Source organism: Protopterus annectens, chromosome 7.part1 (assembly GCF_019279795.1).
Source record: "Protopterus annectens isolate FY-2018-M chromosome 7.part1, PAN1.0, whole genome shotgun sequence".
NCBI classification, from domain to species: Eukaryota; Metazoa; Chordata; order Ceratodontiformes; family Protopteridae; genus Protopterus; species Protopterus annectens.
In genome coordinates this window covers 461,545,638-461,566,589 of record NC_056740.1, presented here as the reverse complement: position 1 = coordinate 461,566,589, position 20,952 = coordinate 461,545,638, and the positions used below count along the sequence as shown (strand labels likewise).

Here is a 20,952-nt window from a genome sequence, read left to right as displayed (position 1 = left end):
TAAATGCCCTCGGGCAGATAGCCTAGTATGAACCTATGAAAATAGAATATTTGGAAACAGACGATAGCAGTGGTTCACAGGTAAGTACTAGGCTAGCTACCTTTGTTGGCCATGTTAAGCCTACTGTATATCTCTCTCTCTAAATATATATATATATATATATATATATATATATATATATATATATTATGTATATGTGTGTGCGTGTATGAGTTTCGCTAAGTTTGTTGACTGATACTTTGATTGACAAATGTTTAATGGACACAGTTTGGTCAACTAGGTCAACTAAACAGATGGTCAGCAGGCAAGTAAGATTGACAATTGTCAGGTAGGGGAATATACCTTCTTCCTTGGAGATTGTGTGATTGCGGAGTTAGAACATATACTTAGCAGGGGGTGGCCTCCCACTTAAGAGTGTACGGGGGCTTAAGTTTACATATGCTGAGAGTAACTGTTGATGCATGCGTAGCATGTCAACGTGCATAACGTTGAGCAGTTTGATTCGACATCATGCATGTCAACATAAGGTGTTTGAATAGTTTAAGATCCATATATATATATGAGTGTGTGTGTGTGTGTGTGTGTGTGTGTGTGTGTGTGTGTGTGTGTGTGTGTATATATATATATGTATATATATATATATATATATATATATATATATATATGTGTGTGTGTGTGTGTCTGTATACATATATACATTTATATACACATATATTTATACATATAATTATTCAAGAACATGCTTCATAGCCCACCTGTTAACTACAATATTAACACTTTCTATCCTGCCCATCTTTGAATTTCTAAGCAATAATTGCATGATCTTTTTTTTTTGACAAACCCACGAATACACATCTTCAAATGATCAACGTTCGACATCTGCTAATGCATAAGTATCTTTTATACTGTAATAGATGCCTTTGTGTTCATATCCATGTAATCTAATTAGAAAAAGTATGTGTAGTTAATGTGTATTACCTAGTGTCTGTTCATGTTTATTACTGGACATCTGTTTAAAATGCATGTAATATGTTGGAGCTTTAGTGTTGTTCCTACTTCTAGGGTGGGGTCCTCTGCTTCTTTCTCTGCAGGATGTCTCTGCAGCAGCACAACTTCTGTTGGGTTTCTTCATTTAGAAAGTGATGGAAATACTCCTTTGATCTGCCTTTGATGTCCTGTGGACTGGTGAGCAGGTTGTTGCTGGCAACCCTTATGAAGATTGTTTGACTATCTTCTTTCTCTTTCTGTCTTTGTCTTGAACCTGATAGAGACTTTTTTGTGGCGTCGACTGAATCACTTTGAAAAGGTTGTAGAGTTGTACGGTGCTTTTGATATCTTGTTCTTTGTTATTACAACTGCTCTCATAACCTCTTTATTAATCAGTCAATATTCCTTCTTAGTCTGGTCTGTATTTTATCGCTCTCACTTTTTCCGGCATGCCTTCTTTCGTTTAATGATTTTCTGGACGTCTGCATTCCACAACCAGCTGTCTTTTTCTGTCTTATTTCCTTACTTGGCTCGGCTGCACATTTGCTGTATAGTCCTCAAACATGTTGTTTTGAGATGTTGCCATTCTTCATCTATGACACCCATTTCATTTTCTTTCTGAGGTGCTAGAGCTCTGAGTATTTCCTTGAACTCTTGTGCCTTTTCTCCAGTCGCCTTCTAGGTCTTCAGCCTAGTCCCTCTTGACCTTAGAGCCTTCTCTGACCACTGCTTACAGCTGATTCTGGCAACCAATGGTTTATGCCGTGAGCCGACTGTTTCACTGGGAATGGCTTTGTAATCACTTATTCTACCTCCATGCCTTTTCCTTAATAGGAGGAATTCTACCTGGGTTGTATGTTGGTCACTCTTTATGTGATTGTCTCAGTAACCATTTGAAATGTCAAGACCTGCTAGAGAGAGTCTGAAACTTGAAGACTGAATGGCCAAAGCCAAGATGCAATTTCTTGGAATACTTCCTTTTCTCCAAGGTATGGCAATCTTGGAATTAGTAGATATAAGTTTAGTGGTTGTGAGGGAGCACTGGGGGCTTGCCCCTCCTCAAGAAAAATAAGTTTTATGGAGAAGAGCTATTGTTGAGATTTGCTCTTTTCCTGCGTTTATAGTCTTTTTTTTCATCTTGTTGGCACTCAGCATTTTGAGTGGCGACTTTTCAATAGAGAGCTGACGGTCTGTCTTGGTGAACCATGTGTTAGCCATAATCAAGCCATTTGCCTGACAGAAGTCTGGAATGGCCTCTACTGTATTCTTGTTGCCCCACACATATGGAACCCAGCAGTGCACATGTCCTGTTCTGTCTGTCCCAATATGATAATTTAGGTACCCTGTTGTCTTTGTCTGCTTTTCTAGTATGTCCTGCAACTGTTACCTGAGGCTCTCTTTTCCTAACTATCACAACATTCCTGAGAGGCATTGTCTGAGATTATGAACGGCATGCTGTCCTTACTCTGGAGTTGTACTGGATGCGAGTTCCAGTCTCCCCAGGTGATACTCACAGCTGAACCAACCACAGTTGAATCACAAAAAATGTATTGTCCCAAAACGAAAAGTGAAATCAGGAAACCGCCAAAATGTTCCACGATTTATTGCACAGAATCACAAACAAATGAACCGCCGTGAGCAGCTCCGACAATGAACACCACAACCACAGACAGCACGATCTACCTAGGTTTCGTCCATAGACTTCTTCAGAATTCTTACTCTGGAGTTTGTCATGACTCTGTCACTAATTCTAATGACATCCCTCACTGTCTTCTGAAACCTCTCCCTCACCACAATTCCCATACCATTTCTTCTCTGTCATCTTCCTGAAAAGTAGGACTCTGAACCCCAAGCCAAGTAGCTTTGCTGCACTGCTTTTCCATCTTGTATCCTCGATACACTGGATCTCCATCCTGCTTAACATCATGCCATTCACTTCCAAGCAACATCCTGTAAGTTTACATATACCTAGTGTAGCAAATCCTAATTCATGTTTGGCAGGGTTGTTTGGTTTTATATTCAGATTTCACTCAACACAGGTATCATCGGTAAGCCAAGCTGGGCAGATGGACTCTGTGTGTGTTGTATATAACATAGTATCATTTTTTTTCCAGAATTTTGGCCTGTCATGAGAGGGCAATGCAAGACAACTAAAAGATTATGTCTAGGCTTGTAAACTGGAGCTGTTTTTGCAATGTGTATAACATTTCAAATATTCCAAAGCAATAGGATAACACCAGGGGGTGAGCGAGAGATAGAAAGAGAGAGAGAGAGAGGTGCATATTGAGTGTATGCCTCAGTGAAATTGCAGTAAAGGTCATGCATGCCCTATGAAATTCAAGCTACAGGACATCTCAGGCTGTATGCCTAAACCAAGTTTAGTGAGGTCAGTGATGTACTATGGGAAGTTGGTAGTGAATCCAAATATGCTGTGTTCTACAGTTCAAGTAATCACAGAGAGGTTGCTCCATATTGCTGAACCGAGACACAGTCATTCTGCATATATTTCTGTTGTTTTGGTTCAGTCACTGATCCACTGTTAGCATTCAGACAGCAGATATGAGAATGTTGGACGTTTGCTGCAAGGTTATTTCCTTACAGAATCCCTTTAATTTCCCAGGCAGGGACCTTAATACATCTTCATGAAATGTGCTTTTGCTTTTTCTCTGATATATTTAGAGTCTAAAAGGCAGAGCCATCCATGGATGATAATCGCATTACCAGGACCCAACCCTATCGTCAGCTTCTGCTTCCAGGAGGGAGAAAGAAGTCAGGCCTGAGTAGAATTTATAGGCACTAATCAGGGTCTGCCTTATAGAAAACAAAGTCAGTCTGTTTTATATGTAACATAAGATTTTTATATACATGGGGAAAGCATTGAGTATTAAAATTCTCTCTCCATTATGTATTTTGTAATTGTTGATGAAGATTCAAGTTTTTAGTTCATATGTTTATAGAGCCACTTATTCTGTGAGAAAAAGAGCCCTAGTTTGCTGCTGTTTCTCCCTTGTTATGTTTACCTTGCCGATTGGTGCACTGAACTTTGTAAACAGCTGCTATGCAATAGTTTTCTATTGCATTTGTAATGCTGCATTGAGTCTGTTCCCTTGCAAGCATACTACTGCTGTTCCCAGGTCATTTATTGCTCGTCTGAGCCTTATTGAAATCTAGTCTGAAGTTGTATGCCTGGGCACTTAGTAGTGACTCTGGAAACACCTGACTCTCTGTTTTTTGCCCACTAGCCCTAACCTCGGCATTGACTCTGGAAATACCTGACTCTCTGTTTTTTGCCCACTAGCCCTAACCTCGGCATTGACACTGCAAACATCTGACTCTCTGTTTTTCGCCCACTAGCCCTGACCTCGGCATTGACTCTGAAACATCTGACTCTCTGTTTTTTGCCCACTAGCCCTAACCTCGGCAGTGACTCTGAAACACCTGACTCTCTGTTTTTTGCCCACTAGCCCTAACCTCAGCATTGACTGTGGAAACACCTGACTCTCTGTTTTTTGCCCACTAGCCCTAACCTCAGCATTGACTGTGGAAACACCTGACTCTCTATTTTTTGCCCACTAGCCCTAACCTTGGCATTGACTGTGGAAACACCTGACTCTCTGTTTTTTGACCACTAGTCCTAACCGCGGCAGCAGTGCTCTATGCTACTATGGAAGTAGCAGTTTTACTGATTGCCAAAAGCAATACCTATTAAAATCCATACTGCTGTAGTGTCTAGCTGCCCCTGCTTGTTTATACTGTAATTGAGAATTAGACTTAAGAGTCAGCCAAGCCATAAAATATTCAGTGTGCAAAGCCAATATAACCAACCTTCCCTCCAGCCTGAGCCATGCCAGGAGCATTCCATGCTGCTAGATGGCTATGGAGGTGTATTGCTTGCCAAATTACATCAATACTAAATCTCAACATACGTAGTATCATGAACAAAACAGAAGAACTGCACTCATCTATCTCAAAATATAACCCCGACATAATGCTCATATCAGAGACCTGGCTTAAACCCATGTCAAAGGCAGCTCTATAATCCCACCTGGTTACAACCTTCTAAGAGTGGACAGACCACAGAAAAGAGGTGGAGGTATTGCCCTATTTTACAAATCTAACTTAAAAATCCAACTCTTTACAAAATAAACCTACAAACTATAATAACACTAAGATTATACTAGCCACTCTTCTCCTAACCGACATAAACAGTTAAACTCGCTGGGTGTCTGTATCCCACCAGGCGATAAGATAACCACCCTAGAATCAAAACTCCACTGGGCCTCCCACTCCTCCCTCACAGAACCATAATACTAGGCGATGTTAACATAGACTGGAACCCCACCCACTCCCCAACACCAGCCAATCATATTAACCTTTGTAGCTTTACTCAACTCATCCAAACCCCCACCTGTATAGATAAAGCCACCAAAAGAGAATCCATATTGGATTGGATCCTCATTAACCAACCTAAAACTCCCCAACAATGTGGCACACTACCCAATTCTCTCAATGCCCACAACCCAACCTTCCTCCTTTGACATAAATTTAAGTGTAATAACCTACCCTCTCTATTACATACCCAATCCCACAAAAACTTCCCTACTGAGCTATTCAAAGAAACATTAAAATCTTGCAACTGGTCTCCCACCAAACCGTTCCCCTGGACAGTGCAGTTGAATACTTTAATTCAACATTCCTAACAATCCTGAACTAACTAGCCCCAACAAAGACAATTAGAACATGTAGCAAGCATGCCCCCTGGTTACTTAAAACCACAAAGGCTTTATTAAAACAGAGACAAAGCCTGGAAAGCCTGGCAACAACTTAAAACAATCACAACCAGACAAACCTACTTAGAACTTAGAAACAAGGCAAATAAACAGATTCAGTTAGACAAACAAAATCACTACCTAATCCTACAAAATAAATATAGGAACAACCCACAGAAGTTCTGGACTGCAATGAACAATATTCTCCAACCTGGAAAAAAGTCCACACCACAACCTAACATACAAGGTACCAATCCTGACATAGCATCCAACTTCAATAGCTATTTTACCTCTCCATACTTAAATTTAGAAATGACACAAACCACGCCATCCCCCACCAACCATCAACAGCAAAACAAATAGTACCCCCTTCTCACTTAAACCAGTATCTACATCAACCATCCAAAAACTACTAACCAAACTCAAAACAACCACTCTTGTTGCCGACAACCTCCCAGCAGAATTCCTCCAGCTTGCATCTCCAGCCATGGTCTACCCAGTCTCTATACTAATAAATAGGTCCATCAATGAACACCACATTCCATCCTTATGGAAAACCTCATACATCATCCTCCTCCACAAGGGTGGCCCATCCACTGATGTACCCAACGACTGCCTTATCGCAATCCTCTCACCCCTTTCAAAAATCCTAGAAAGATGTATCCATCACCAACTCCTCTCCCACCTACTCTCTAACAATCTACTCTCCCAAACCCAACACGGATTTCATCCCGGCCATAGCACTACTAGTGCCCTCATTAGCTTTAGCAATACCATAAACACATACAGAAACCAAGGAAAATTAGTCTCTGCCACCTTCCTAGATTTATCAAAAGCTTTCAACACAGTCTGCCACAATAAACTACTATCCATCTTATCCAAACTCAATCTCGATAATTCTACACTCATTAACTACCTAGGCAACTGCTCTCAATCAGCTAAATGGCACAACTCCCTATATGCGGCATTCCACAAGGTTCCATACTTGGCCCCCTCTTATTCAATATCTTTACAAACCAACTCCATCTACCAACCACAAAAGCTGACATTATGCAATACATAGATGACAGTAACTTCATCTGCAATGCACCCAACATCCAGCTGCTACAGGCCCGAGCCCAGGAATCCATCTCTGAAATAGAAAACTGGCTAAACAATTCTCAGCTAGTACTCAACCCCGAAAAACATAGCTAATACTATTCAACCCAGCAAGGACTATAGACTCCACCTTCTCCATTCTCTCAGCCAACAACACCCCCATAACTCCTGTCCCCAAAGCCAAATTACTTGGAATTACAATTGACCACCAACTTAAATGCAATAAACACATAACCCTAACCATCTCCAAAGTCCTAAAAAACTAGGCTGTCTGTATCATAGCAACAAATTTCTAACGCCAGAATCCAGATGTACCATAGCTAGAACTCACCTCCTATCAAGCCTACTTTATGCGTCCCCATTATTAACAAATCTAAATAAGATCGACCTTAACAAACTATCGACATGTTACAACAAAATAGCTTGGTTCTCAACCAGTGCTAAATCACGCTCACACCACTGTCAAGCCCTGCATAAGCTACACTGGTTAAAATTTCCAGACCGACTTCACTACCACCAACTCAACCTAGCCCATCAGATACTGTACCACCCAGACAAAACCCCTGCCTAAAAGATCTAAGAAACTTCTACAGCACAAACAGGGAGCTAAAATCCAGTAATAAAGCCCTAGTAGAAGTCATTCCTTGTAAAAACAGCTCAGGAGAATCTCTATTCCCTTATGAAGTTGCAAAATTATGGAACCCCCAGGCTACAAAACCACACTACTACATTGAAAAAACTCCTTAAATCACATCTTCAAGAAAACCATCCATGTGATTGCAACGGCCCTCCCTGAACTCACCTTCTCCAGCCTACTACTCTAGTCCCCTTACCAAATATGTTTCCACACTCTTATATTATGCCCCTAGACAGATTGAATACAGTGTATATATGTAGTACAATCTCACCTCAGTTATGTTGATTGTATAGGCTTGATATCACTTACCCAAACTGCAGGACATCCGGGGCAGGAAATCAAATGATGAGCGGTCGAACTAGGTTAGTCGAGAACATGAGTACTGAGACTGTGGAGGGAGGTTGCACTTCATGAGGAACAGAGAAGTAGCCCATTTCATCACTGTAGTGTGATCTCGGAGTTGGTATATTTAAGTAGGGGGGTGTGGGGGGCAGACCACCTCCACATGGGGGTGCAGGAGGGCATAGCCGCCCTGCAAAATAGTAGAGGTGAGCTAACTGCTGTGTCTGAAAGAGGGGAATGTCGATATTATGGAATGCACTTTTTCATGCAAACTATTTTCGGCATTCCTCTCTTTAGATATGTTAGGTTTAGATGTTATTTTTCGGTCTAATGCACATTTGATGCACATTTGATGTTAGTGCATTCGACCTTATCATGGTAAACCAATTGCATACATATCTATATATATATATATATATATATATATATATATATAGATATATAGATATCTATATATATATAGATATATAGATATATACCTCTATATATATATATTAATATATATATCCCATGCTTAACTGCTATGTTTTTTGAGAACAATTTTCTGCTAACAACTTGTCAAACTCTTTGACCATTGTTAATTCTTAATGCTACTATTAACCAGTGTTAAACCTTACTAACTATTTTTACTTTGAATTTTTAAATAACTGCTCAAACTCTCTGAACTATTGTTAATTCTATAACTGTTGTTAACATTGTCAGACTTTTTTTAACCTTTGGTATTAAAATACTCTGCAACATGTGGAGCTTTGCTCCCTAGGACTCCGCTGGAAAAGGACACCTAGTGTCCAGTTGGACAATCCTGGTAAACAATGTTAACTAAAAATAAATAAATAAAGGTGTCAGAAAACAAGTAATTGGCCCTTAGTACAGAGAGAATTCTTAACATAAATCACCACTCAGGAATCTATAAGGAACAGAGTTCTGGGATACAGCCATGATGTTTAGGCACTGAAGGTCTTTAGTCCAGGGATTTTTTATTGTTAGGAACTTCACGAGATCTTTCAAGCTACATGACATGCTTGTGTAGACGAAAACTAAAACAGACATTATAATCTATAAGGAGGGGTTCAGAGATGGTGTATTTAGCACTTAATCAACCAGGTGTTATGCTGGGGCACAACAAGGAGGTATTTTTATCTTAATAAATCTTCTTAGGATATGTTGCATAATATGCTTGGAGAGAAGAAGTGACTTGTGAGTTAACAGAACTTCAATAACTGGTTTTGCTGAGAAGATGGCATTAAAGTTAATTAGCAATGTATAGATAGGTAATGCCATAATGAATTAATTCAGAACAATGCCAAGCGGTATTTCCTGAATGACTCATGTCCTTAAAAAGACTTTATGTTTATTCTTGATTTTTTTACTTTTTAATGCTATTTTTAATCCATATTCCACAGCAGCAGTGTTATACTGTTTGTATAAGTACATTGTAACTGATATCACCACAGCAGCAGTGTTATACTGTTTGTATAAGTACATTGTAACTGATATCACCACAGCAGCAGTGTTATACTGTTTGTATAAGTACATTGTAACTGATATCACCACAGCAGCAGTGTTATACTGTTTGTATAAGTACATTGTAACTGATATCACCACAGCAGCAGTGTTATACTGTTTGTATAAGTACATTGTAACTGATATCACCACAGCAGCAGTGTTATACTGTTTGTATAAGTACATTGTAACTGATATCACCACAGCAGCAGTGTTATACTGTTTGTATAAGTACATTGTAACTGATATCACCACAGCAGCAGTGTTATACTGTTTGTATAAGTACATTGTAACTGATATCACCACAGCAGCAGTGTTATACTGTTTGTATAAGTACATTGTAACTGATATCACCACAGCAGCAGTGTTATACTGTTTGTATAAGTACATTGTAACTGATATCACCACAGCAGCAGTGTTATACTGTTTGTATAAGTACATTGTAACTGATATCACCACAGCAGCAGTGTTATACTGTTTGTATAAGTACATTGTAACTGATATCACCACAGCAGCAGTGTTATACTGTTTGTATAAGTACATTGTAACTGATATCACCACAGCAGCAGTGTTATACTGTTTGTATAAGTACATTGTAACTGATATCACCACAGCAGCAGTGTTATACTGTTTGTATAAGTACATTGTAACTGATATCACCACAGCAGCAGTGTTATACTGTTTGTATAAGTACATTGTAACTGATATCACCACAGCAGCAGTGTTATACTGTTTGTATAAGTACATTGTAACTGATATCACCACAGCAGCAGTGTTATACTGTTTGTATAAGTACATTGTAACTGATATCACCACAGCAGCAGTGTTATACTGTTTGTATAAGTACATTGTAACTGATATCACCACAGCAGCAGTGTTATACTGTTTGTATAAGTACATTGTAACTGATATCACCACAGCAGCAGTGTTATACTGTTTGTATAAGTACATTGTAACTGATATCACCACAGCAGCAGTGTTACACTGTTTGTATAAGTACATTGTAACTGATATCACCACAGCAGCAGTGTTATACTGTTTGTATAAGTACATTGTAACTGATATCACCACAGCAGCAGTGTTATACTGTTTGTATAAGTACATTGTAACTGATATCACCACAGCAGCAGTGTTATACTGTTTGTATAAGTACATTGTAACTGATATCACCACAGCAGCAGTGTTATACTGTTTGTATAAGTACATTGTAACTGATATCACCACAGCAGCAGTGTTATACTGTTTGTATAAGTACATTGTAACTGATATCACCACAGCAGCAGTGTTATACTGTTTGTATAAGTACATTGTAACTGATATCACCACAGCAGCAGTGTTATACTGTTTGTATAAGTACATTGTAACTGATATCACCACAGCAGCAGTGTTATACTGTTTGTATAAGTACATTGTAACTGATATCACCACAGCAGCAGTGTTATACTGTTTGTATAAGTACATTGTAACTGATATCAGGATGCGTCACTGTTCAGTTGTTGGCCTCCCTTTATCTTATTCACTTGACTGTATAACTGTTGTGTTACACGTGTTAATAACTTATACGGCAGTCAATGACTGAGCGTAATATCTCAGGAATGTGTTCAAAAATGGTCATCTGCGACACTTGTCAAAGTGAGCTACTGAAAGGTAAATAAACGTAAACAAAACATTCATGTCTTCTTTACAGGCTGCTGGTGACATAACTTTACAGCAAGAGGCCACTCTTGGAGAGCTAGAAGAAGCCCTCAAAAAGCAACAATACATTTTTGGGAATTATACTGAAAGACTCTGGGCTTACCTTACAATCAAGCAATTACTGCAGCAACGGTGAGTTCAGCATAGAAAAGTCTTGAATGAATATTGACATAATCCTGTTTGTACTGCTAGTTGATTATCCCCATGTTTTCCTGATTTTGTGATTGTACTGCATGTAAATCCAAACCAAAATGCTACCGACATTTTCTAGGATCATGTATTTACTGTGTAAAATTTAATGTACTGAGTTTTCCATTTAGAATCGTGTCTGGTATGAGAGAAGCAGGAAGGTACAGAGATGTTAGATGAGTTGAAATAACACTTCAACTTTCTTGACTTTTGAATTGGTTTGCATTTTAAATGTTCTGCGTTTGTGTTAGCCCACAGATATTTACAACTGTTAGTTTGCAGTTAATATTCTGGCAGCTCAGAAGATTAAGGCTCTTAACTCATTCAAGCCAACAGCGCCATTTTTGTATACTTCCACTTAACACCCATAGCTCCTTACAGCATCCACAGCTTCCTTGGGTCTGACTTTTTAACTAAGAGACTTACCATCTTATAATAGACAGGGTTAGAAAGAGCAAGGATTTATTAATAAAATGACACTACGATTGTTAATCGAAGATGTCCCATAGTAGAAAAGCTTTGATTATGTTATGCTTTTTAAGCAGATTTTTCAGAAAATGCCCTGGAATGCAAGGATATTTGTTAGCTGTAAGAAGTGCAACATTCCACACCATGTAGGTGTTTATGAGTTAAAGAGCTGCTTCCTGTAGTCCAGGACATGATTCTGCCAGCCTCCTTTTGCCTACTATGTGACTTTGAGCAGTTCACTTAACTAGACGGTGCTCTGGGGTAGCTGGAAAATTTGGCTCGGCTCCTTAATGTTCTTCTGGATAGTGTGCTTTATTGATGTTTTAACTGATTTTAAAATTATTTAGAGTGGGAGGCTTTGCAGATTAATCATAGCCTTGTAATTATAATATTTGCACATACAGTCAGATGTATACTAGTTTAAGCATATTATTATTTTGCTTTTAGGTTTGACAATAAAGAAGTTTATGGTTTTGGATTTAGACTGGCTGGTCTACAACTGTTTACTGGGATTTGCATTTCATATTCTTATATCTTGCATATGTCTGTGGTGGTGGTGCTGCGGTAGCGTTGTCACCTCATAGTAAGACGTTGTCCCGTTCGATTCTCAGTTAGAGCATCTTCTGTGTGGTGACATGCGTGAATGGGCATCCCTTCATTGAAGGTTGTGCGTCAGGCCCGGCAAGTCAGCACATTAAAATCTACTGCCAATCATTAGCAGATCGGCGTTCCGCTGTGGCTACCCCTAACTGGGAAAAGCCGAAAGACACAACATTCTTATATCTTGCGTGTAGCTGACTGTAAAGTAATTTAGACATGCAGAGTTGCAGATTTGGTTTCTGCTTTATAATCAGTGTACAATATTTAGAAATACATTCATGCATATTACTTTGTCCTATTATAATAGTTGTCAGTCGTTTAACTTCTGATGTGTACTGTGCTTAGTATTTTAGAATCATTTCTTCAAATTTTAAGTGACTGGTTCATATACAAGCACATACACAATTATGTGAATAACATATCAACATACTTCATTATATAAGTTAATGTTTTGCAGTTGGGTGTACTTAAACTATTTTGTTGACACACATCTGATAGACATAATAAATGTTTTTGCAGTTGGATGTACTTAAACTATTTTGTTGACACACATCTGATAGACATAATAAAAAACATATATATAAACTCTCCAGCCAATAAGAATGCACAATCTACACCCCTATCACAACAACAAATAAGCTAAGTTAAAAAGAATGCATGCACTACCTACTTTATTTATTTTTATTTGTTGACTGGGAAAGTCCGACAGGCAGAGACCATTTTCAGTGGAGGCCTGGGGAGAAAAGCTCCACCACAGCAGTTTATATTAACTGAATTTCAGAGTTCTCAGAACAACAACAGTTTAATTTCTCATGAAACAACAAACATAACTACAAGACAGGTGTGTGCAGTAAGGTATTTACATCAACAATTCTAAGTCTATACAGTTGCTCCAGCTGTAAAATCTTGCAGAAGGAAATGGATTGATACTGCAGAAGGGAACATTGTTAAAAAGGAATCTAGTGTTCTTTCATTTCAGTAACGAAAGGTTTACAATTAGTTCAAGATACGTAACAAAGTTAGTTACTGAACTATGTAGGAAGGGAGGTTATAGTATTGTATAGGCTTGCAAAGAGTTCAAGCGATATATTGAAGTTATAAAATTATGTAGGAAGGGACGGAAGATATTACTGTTATATAGGAGGATGGTGGTAATAGCATAAGACAGAGAGCAGTAACAGGATTGGTTCGGTTTAAGCTGCCTTTACCAAACTGGTGTTATCTAGAAGGTTTATAACTTAGGTATACAGGGGATGCATGAGAGAGGTAGAGTGGTGGATGGGGGCAGTTAGACAAAGTGCAAGATGAGAAGTGTTTAAAGGGGGTTGATAAAGGGATGAATTGATTCAACTACATGAGAAAAAGTTGTCAGGGGTGTAATGATTCAAGTAGAGAGGGCAAAAAGTTTGTGAATAGCAGTAAGTATGTACTTTCACTAGAGGTCTTAGCCTGGTGATAAACATAAGCATGACCATGATTGTATAAGATATTATTTCAGCTGGATTTCATAGCTTGGAAGTTTGTTAATCATTTTACTTGTGTAGGGATGGTGTTACAGAGCTTGGAGATGTAACAGGAGTATAGTGAGTCCCCCTGATGAATTATTTGCTTTAGTAGTGCTTTGTAGAAATTTATCACCCGAACATAGGCCCCTTGTGGGGGTGTAGGGCAGTAATATGGTTTTTAATGCAAGCATTGTTCAGGAAAATATATCAGTTTGCACGCCATAAGTAGCTGAGAGTGTCTTATGTAGTTGATAAGCTTAGCCAGTGTAGCTGCGTTAAGGTCTGGCAGTGGTGAGTTTAGTGTGTAGTGTTGGGAGCAAGTTTAGCTATGTTGTTGTAAAGTAGTTTGTATCTTAGTGTAGAGCTTAGGTCTGTAAGGGTAAGTGATGCATATAAGAGGGTTGGAAACAAGTAGGATGAGGCTAAGGTTTTTCTTGCTGGGTCTGTAAGCTACTGTTTTACCAGGTTTAGGGAGGAACACTTCTGATGGGTCTTTGTAATCGTTTGAAGAATACATTGATCAAATTTAAGATAATTGTCTTGTACAGCACCCAGTACTGAGATACTACCTCAATTTTAGTATTATTTTCTGATGTGACAAAGAAAGATTGTTTTTGATGGAGATAATGTTTTGGGGTAAAGAGCATCAGTTTTGTTTTATTTGGATTAAGGAGTAGGTTTGAATTTTTCAGCCAGGCTTCAATTGAACAGAAAGAAATTTGGATGGTTTCTTGTAGTCTTGATATTGTGAGGGCTTGAAATATTAAAGTCAAATAATCTGCATATTGTACTGTATCTCCTTGGTGTATGACAGTGTGAAACTTGTTTATAAAAATATTAAAAAGAAGAGCCCTAATATAGACCCCTGAGGGACACCTCTTGTGACTGAAGAGAGAAAGAGAGGTCCTGTTACCATCTGACTGCTTCTTACCTTCCAGATATATATAACTGAGGAGCCATTTAAGGGAGGATTGAGAGAGCTGTAGAAGAAAGTTCAGATATTAAATGTTGGTGTGATACAGTGTTGGAAGCTTTGCATAAGTCTAGGAGCACAGCTGACACTAGGTTACATTGTGTTGGTGAAGTGAAGGAGGGCGACGGTTGTGGTGGGGATTGAAAGCATGCTGTGTTGCCATGAGCAGATAATTTGAATTTAGGTGATGTTGTAGAAACTGTACATGAATAAATTTTTCAAGTACTTTTGATGGTAGAAGAGGATTGCAGTGGACTTGTAGTTATTAAACTCTGTAGATGTGCCATCTTTGTGTAAAGGTATAACAACAGAGTTTTTCCAGATGGAAGGAATGTATTTTTCAGATGTAGAGCTATTTATCAATATAGGTACTGCAAAAGCAATTGCATCTGGAGCCATTTTTAAGTAGCCTGCGGAAGTTGGTCAGCAGCTAGGGTGGTTGTTTTTGGCTTATATGGGAGTTTTTTAATGGTGGTGGTAGGTACTAGGTTGAAATCAAAGAGCTGATGATGTTTACCAGAGGCTGCTGGCACTGAGAGGGTAGTGGAAGTATTAATATCTGTGAGGGATAATATGGTCTGTGTAAAATAGTTGTTAAACTGTGTGGGAATTGAATGGCTATTATTGTTGGATGTAGGGGTGGGGATTGTAATTTGGCCTAGATGTAAAAGTTTGTTTTTGGCTGTCCTGAAAAATTTTAGGGTGTTTTGATGTTTATTTTGGTGGATGTTCTAATAGGCTTTCTTGTCATGTTTTATTTGGTATGTTGTCCTATTTCTAAGTTGCCTGAAAAGTTGAAATGTATTTTGTGTTCTGTTTTTGTGCCACTCTTTACAGGCGTTGCCACGCTGTAGCATTAATTTCTTTCTTTAGTTAGCCATGGTGTAGGATTGGATTTGACCCTTTTTCTACATACTGGGGCAAGGTTATTGAAGATTTTGGGATTATCTCATTGAAGTATGTGACAGCAGAGTCTAAGGGTATGGATTTTAATCTTTTCCAGTTATATTCTCTTAAGGATTTGATAAAAGTGTGTCAGCGCAGGAAGTGCTGGAGGTGCTCAGTACTCTTGTTATACAGAAATCCCATAAATTCTCCCAGCAAAGGTGTTCAAAGGACTCCAACAATAACTGACCAAGAACGAACTGGCAGCTTCACTAAAAATCAGCTGCACTGGCTTTTTTGAGCAGGATTGTGGAATACTGGAGTTTCTGATATTTTTTCTTCAAACCAATGCAGGACTGCTCAAATCATCTTTCTTAGGACCTTGCCATATGCTTTCCCTGAGTCTAAGAATGCATCGTTGGACTCTTTATTCATTTCTAGCTTCTTCTCAAGTATCTGTCTCACAGCAAACATCAAATCAGTTGTGCTACATCCTGATCTGAATTCAAACTAATCATCTCCAATCTTTCTTTCTACTACTCGGCTTATTTGTTTTTAAAGCACCCTTTCCAGGGCATTCATGCAGTATGACAGATGTTTGTACCACTGCACTGCCCACAGCTGTTAATGTCCCCTTTGTTCTTGGACAACGGCACTAGTGTGCTTATTCTTCAGTTATTTGGGATATGCCTTGGGAAATGCCTTTCTCTCCACACTGAGTACCTCAGGAGCCATTTCTCCCCATCTCACCCAACATCTTGATCATGTGTGCTGTGACCTCATCTGACCTGCTGCTTTCCATGATGTCATTTTCCGTAGTGGTCTTCTTACTTCTTCTGTGATGGCTCCAACTCTTCTTTTTTCATAGGCTGTGTCTGGGGCAGTACAGCTTCTATGGATTTTTCTCCATTCAGAAGCTGCTGGAAATACTCTTTCCATTTGCCTTTGATATCCTGTGGACTGGTGGACAGGTTGTTGCTGGCATCCCTTATGAAGGGTGTCTGACTATCTTCTTTATCTTTCTGTCTTTGCCTTGCAACTTAATACAGTTTCTTTGTGCCATTGTACCATCTACTAGGTCATTTTATAGAAGCTTCTAGAGTGCTTCTGATGCCTTATTCTTTGCCATTGCAACTCCCTTTTTAGCCTTTTTGTTAGCCAGACAGTATTCCTTCCTAGCCTGGTCCGCCTTTTCTAGCTCCCAATTTTTCTGCACTCCTTTGTTTTGTTGACTTCCTGGACTTCTGCATCCCACCACCAGCTTTCCTTATGGACCTTATTTCCATACTTGGCGCAGACACATATCTGTTTTCTAGTCCTCAGACATGCTGATTTGAGGGGCTGACATTCTTCTTCATCCCCCGCCTATTTTCTAGCAGCTGCCTAGCCTTTTCTTTATCCCCCCATATCATAACTGTGTATTTAGGGTTCCCCATTGTCTCTGTTTTCTTTTCCTTGCCTCCTTCCCCCAATTTGCCTGCCTTGTATGTCTTTATTCCCTGACAAGTATTATACCTACCTCAAGTCATTTTCTTGTTTTGTAATTTGTAAGCTCCACTACCCCTCTCCCTATTTTATCCATCCCCCTTCCTTGTTCTGTCCTGATATATTTCAATGAATTATAATAATTTTAATTGGCAAGAAACAGCACAGTAAAACGGAGCCACAGTACAGTCCTGGATGTATAATGACAGCCTGTTCATAAATAATTATTTCCACTGAGGTTGATGATGATTCAGATTTCAGGACTAGAACTGAAAAAGATTGCCAGAATTTCTTGTTGGTGATAGAGAATCTTATACTAGTTTTGTAACCTATGACAAAAACAAACAAACACATATTCTTGTTTTCAGGTTTATTGAATTTCTAAGAAGCACCAGAGTTGTAATTCTGTTGATTTTCATATTCCAGCTTCTATGCAGACATGCTAATGACAGTCTAATTAATGTAATAAAGTAGGTATGCATACAGGAACCAATAACACGATCCCTGACATAGGTGCTGTGACACGACAAGGTTAGTAACTTTTACAATTTGATAGGTATCCATATTGTGTCTTAAACTGCAACATTTAATAAATCATGGAAGGCCTTATATATATATATATATATATATATATATATATATATATATATATATATATATATTTAACAAAATTGGCTCATGGAATCATAGGAGGTTACTAGGATAATGGCCCTAGAGCCTTTCTATTCCTTTTATGCCCCAGTCTTCCCAAGTATAAATGCCCATGGGCTAGAACTGCTTTGTTATATGCCTGTGCCTTAAGGCATCTACAAACCTCCCCTGTCCATAACAGCCAAAGACAACAAGCCAGAGGTGAATTTGTGATTTCCCAATCCATTAATCCAAACTGAGTTTGAATAAGTTTAGGGACGAGCTCTGTTTCACATGAATGGCGAGTCTGTTCCAGGGAAGGGGTAATCTCTAAGACGTATACCTGTATCTCCAACATGTTTTTTTGTGTCTCAGACAAGGTTTAGATCCTTAGATCAGGTAATTATAGTGCTGTTTGTTTTCCAAATGTATAGCAGATCTGCCAGGACTGGATCAGAGAACGCCTTGTATGAATGGTGTGCTCATGGCAGAAGACAAAAATGGGATAAGCTGGAATAGTTTAGGTTGGGAAATGAACTAGTTCAACAAGTACTGTGAACGAGTTTCTGAAAAGAGCACGTTATGCTACATAGGAGTTAAATTTGTCGAGTGAAAGCACCACTGGGCAGGCAAAGACTAGGAGGAAGCTGAAATGTGCTTAGAACTGAAGGAATCTACGTACAAAATGTAATCATAAGAGACAAGATTGAAAAAGGCAGAGAGTGATGTGTGCAAGGGTGTCCATTACTGTAAACCATCAGGCAGATTGAATAAACCCTACTTGGTAGAGCACTGTTTTGTATTCAGTAAGTGTCTCTACACAGAGTGTAGGGCACCGCAACCACTGTAAATAATGTGGCATGCTAATTATAGCATAAGCAACTGAACTGTATGCTAATCAACCAATCCAAGATGGAGGAACTATTCAACAAGCTATAAAGCAATTGGGGACATGCTGGGGGTGTCACAGGCATCAGCATCCAGCATCCTTCACCAATTCCTGAATGCTATGCTCCAATATACCAGTGACTACATATATTTTCCCCATACTCCTGAGGACAGGGCCACAAATATGCAGGAGTTCTACCCCGTAGCACACTACCCTGAAATGCTGGGTGCCAGAGATTGCACACATATAGAAATTAAGGCACCACCTGGGGAACAGGGAAGGGCCTACATAAATAGAAAGGGCTTCCATTCTATTAACTTCCGAGTCATGTGTAATGCTAAAGGAATCATCATGAATGTGTGTGCTGGCAAGCCAGCAAGTTACTACAACTCACATATCTGGCACACCTCCCAAATGTAACAGATGTTCACTAGGGTTACGTACTGGAACCGAAGCTGATGACGCCCATCAGAAATGCACACACACCCGCTAAAGAATGCCATAATGAGTCATGTGCTCAAACCAGAAATATCATAGAGCATGTGTTTGGGCTGCTGAAGTCATGGTTATGGTGCCCAGATACTCTGGGGAGCTCTGCAACACATTCCACATACATGCATTGGAATATTGGCCATCTGTGCCATGCTTCACAACATCTTGAGAAAGCAGCTTCAGCAGGATCAACAAGGAGAAGTTGCACACATCCCACCACCAATGACAAGGTCACCAGAGCCACATGCAGGTGATGAGTCAGAGGGGGATCAGCAGTTGCTGTGGGTGTAGGCAGACATAGGGGTGCTCGATATGCCTTCGTATTAAGTAAGAGGTAACGTATAGAACTCTCACTCACCACCTAAGGGGCTAAAACCTTCATCCTATACACGTACATATAGTGACATTAATACCAGGCAATGCTCATAACCTTTACCTACCCATGTAATGGGTGTGTACCCCTAGCATCAGGCAGACTCATCCCTGAACTAAAACTGTTACAACTGCTGGATTTACAAGGTAAGTGTTGAACCTGCAGTGTATTGTGCAATAATACGAATGAATGGCATAACCTTGCACGTTGTTACATGGTAATGTAAGTAAGTAAAAAGTGGGTGATTTGTACAGAAATGACTTTAACATGTGACAGCAGAGACTTATGTGAATACATGTGCCCTGTATCAAGAAGTAGGCCTCAGGCATCAAAGATTCACACATTCATACCTCGCAAGTACTGATGGTCACTGAATGTCCTCATTTTGGTCTCATACGTTTGTACTGGAAAATCATTAAAGAGAGAAGTTAGAAAGTAATGAGACACATTTCAGTTTCAGACTTCACAACCCTCAGAAGATCATTAAAAATACTGATGCTATAAAATGTTTTGATTCTATCAACTGCATAAAACAGTGTAATAAACTTCTCTGTGTGGAAGATTTTCAATCCATATATTTCTAGTTAATCACTGCATATTAATCAGATCACACAATAGTAGTAGAAGTAGTGAACTAAACTTGTCTTAAGTCAAAACAAAACAAAAAGTAATAGAAAATATATAATTCTACAGCATTACTAAGTATCGAAAGTAATCCAAGCAAGGCAGGCAGTCTGTTTCCAGTCGAAAATCCTTTATTAAGTACACAGACAAGCGATCCAAGTAAAACAAAATTAGAGTAATAATTTCCTCACAAGCTTTCTAAATATATATATATATATATATATATATATATATATTTTTTTTTTATCAGGCTTGGGAGTGGTTTATTGTGCTGTAAAACAAAGTGGTTTATTGTACTGTAAAACAAAGTGTTATTGGTACACATGTTAAATTCACAATGTCACACTGATGGGGAAGGGATGTAACATATTACAATTGCACACAAAACAAAGTTGGAGCCAAAACAAGGAGAACAATGATTGCAAAATCTTGCTTGTGCCAAAACAGAAATGCAACTTTGCTCCCCCACCAACAAAACAGCAGGCAAATGACACATTTTGCTAAAAGACCATGAAATGCTTAAACTGTTATCAAATAAACTGTCCCTGAAACATATGTACAGATTTAACACAGAACATTTCATTTTAAGATATTGCCAGTCACATCCACCTGTGGCCAGCACTCCCCTAGAGGTGTTTATGTTCCATCCTAGAAGGCTAACACCCCTGTGTCATTGACAATATAAGACATTTACATTTCATGGGAATATCAATAAAAGAGTGTACAGAGAAAAACAGTTATAACATTATCACTTGTGATGATAGTTAATAAGGCTGCATGTCTGAGATATTGAAATACCCTAACAAAC

At 38.9% G+C, this 20,952-nt stretch overlaps 1 protein-coding gene across 5 annotated transcripts in view; it reads left to right on the top strand.

Moving 5' to 3' along the window:
- Positions 1-20,952, top strand: part of LOC122807829 (inter-alpha-trypsin inhibitor heavy chain H3-like) — a 1,807,468-nt gene that overhangs the window by 1,283,360 nt on the left and 503,156 nt on the right. For all 5 annotated transcript variants that reach the window (XM_044078927.1, XM_044078926.1, XM_044078925.1 and 2 more), the window contains exon 14: positions 11,024-11,163. In XM_044078927.1, the coding sequence (XP_043934862.1) occupies positions 11,024-11,163 (140 nt within the window). The remainder of the gene's footprint in view (positions 1-11,023; positions 11,164-20,952) is intronic.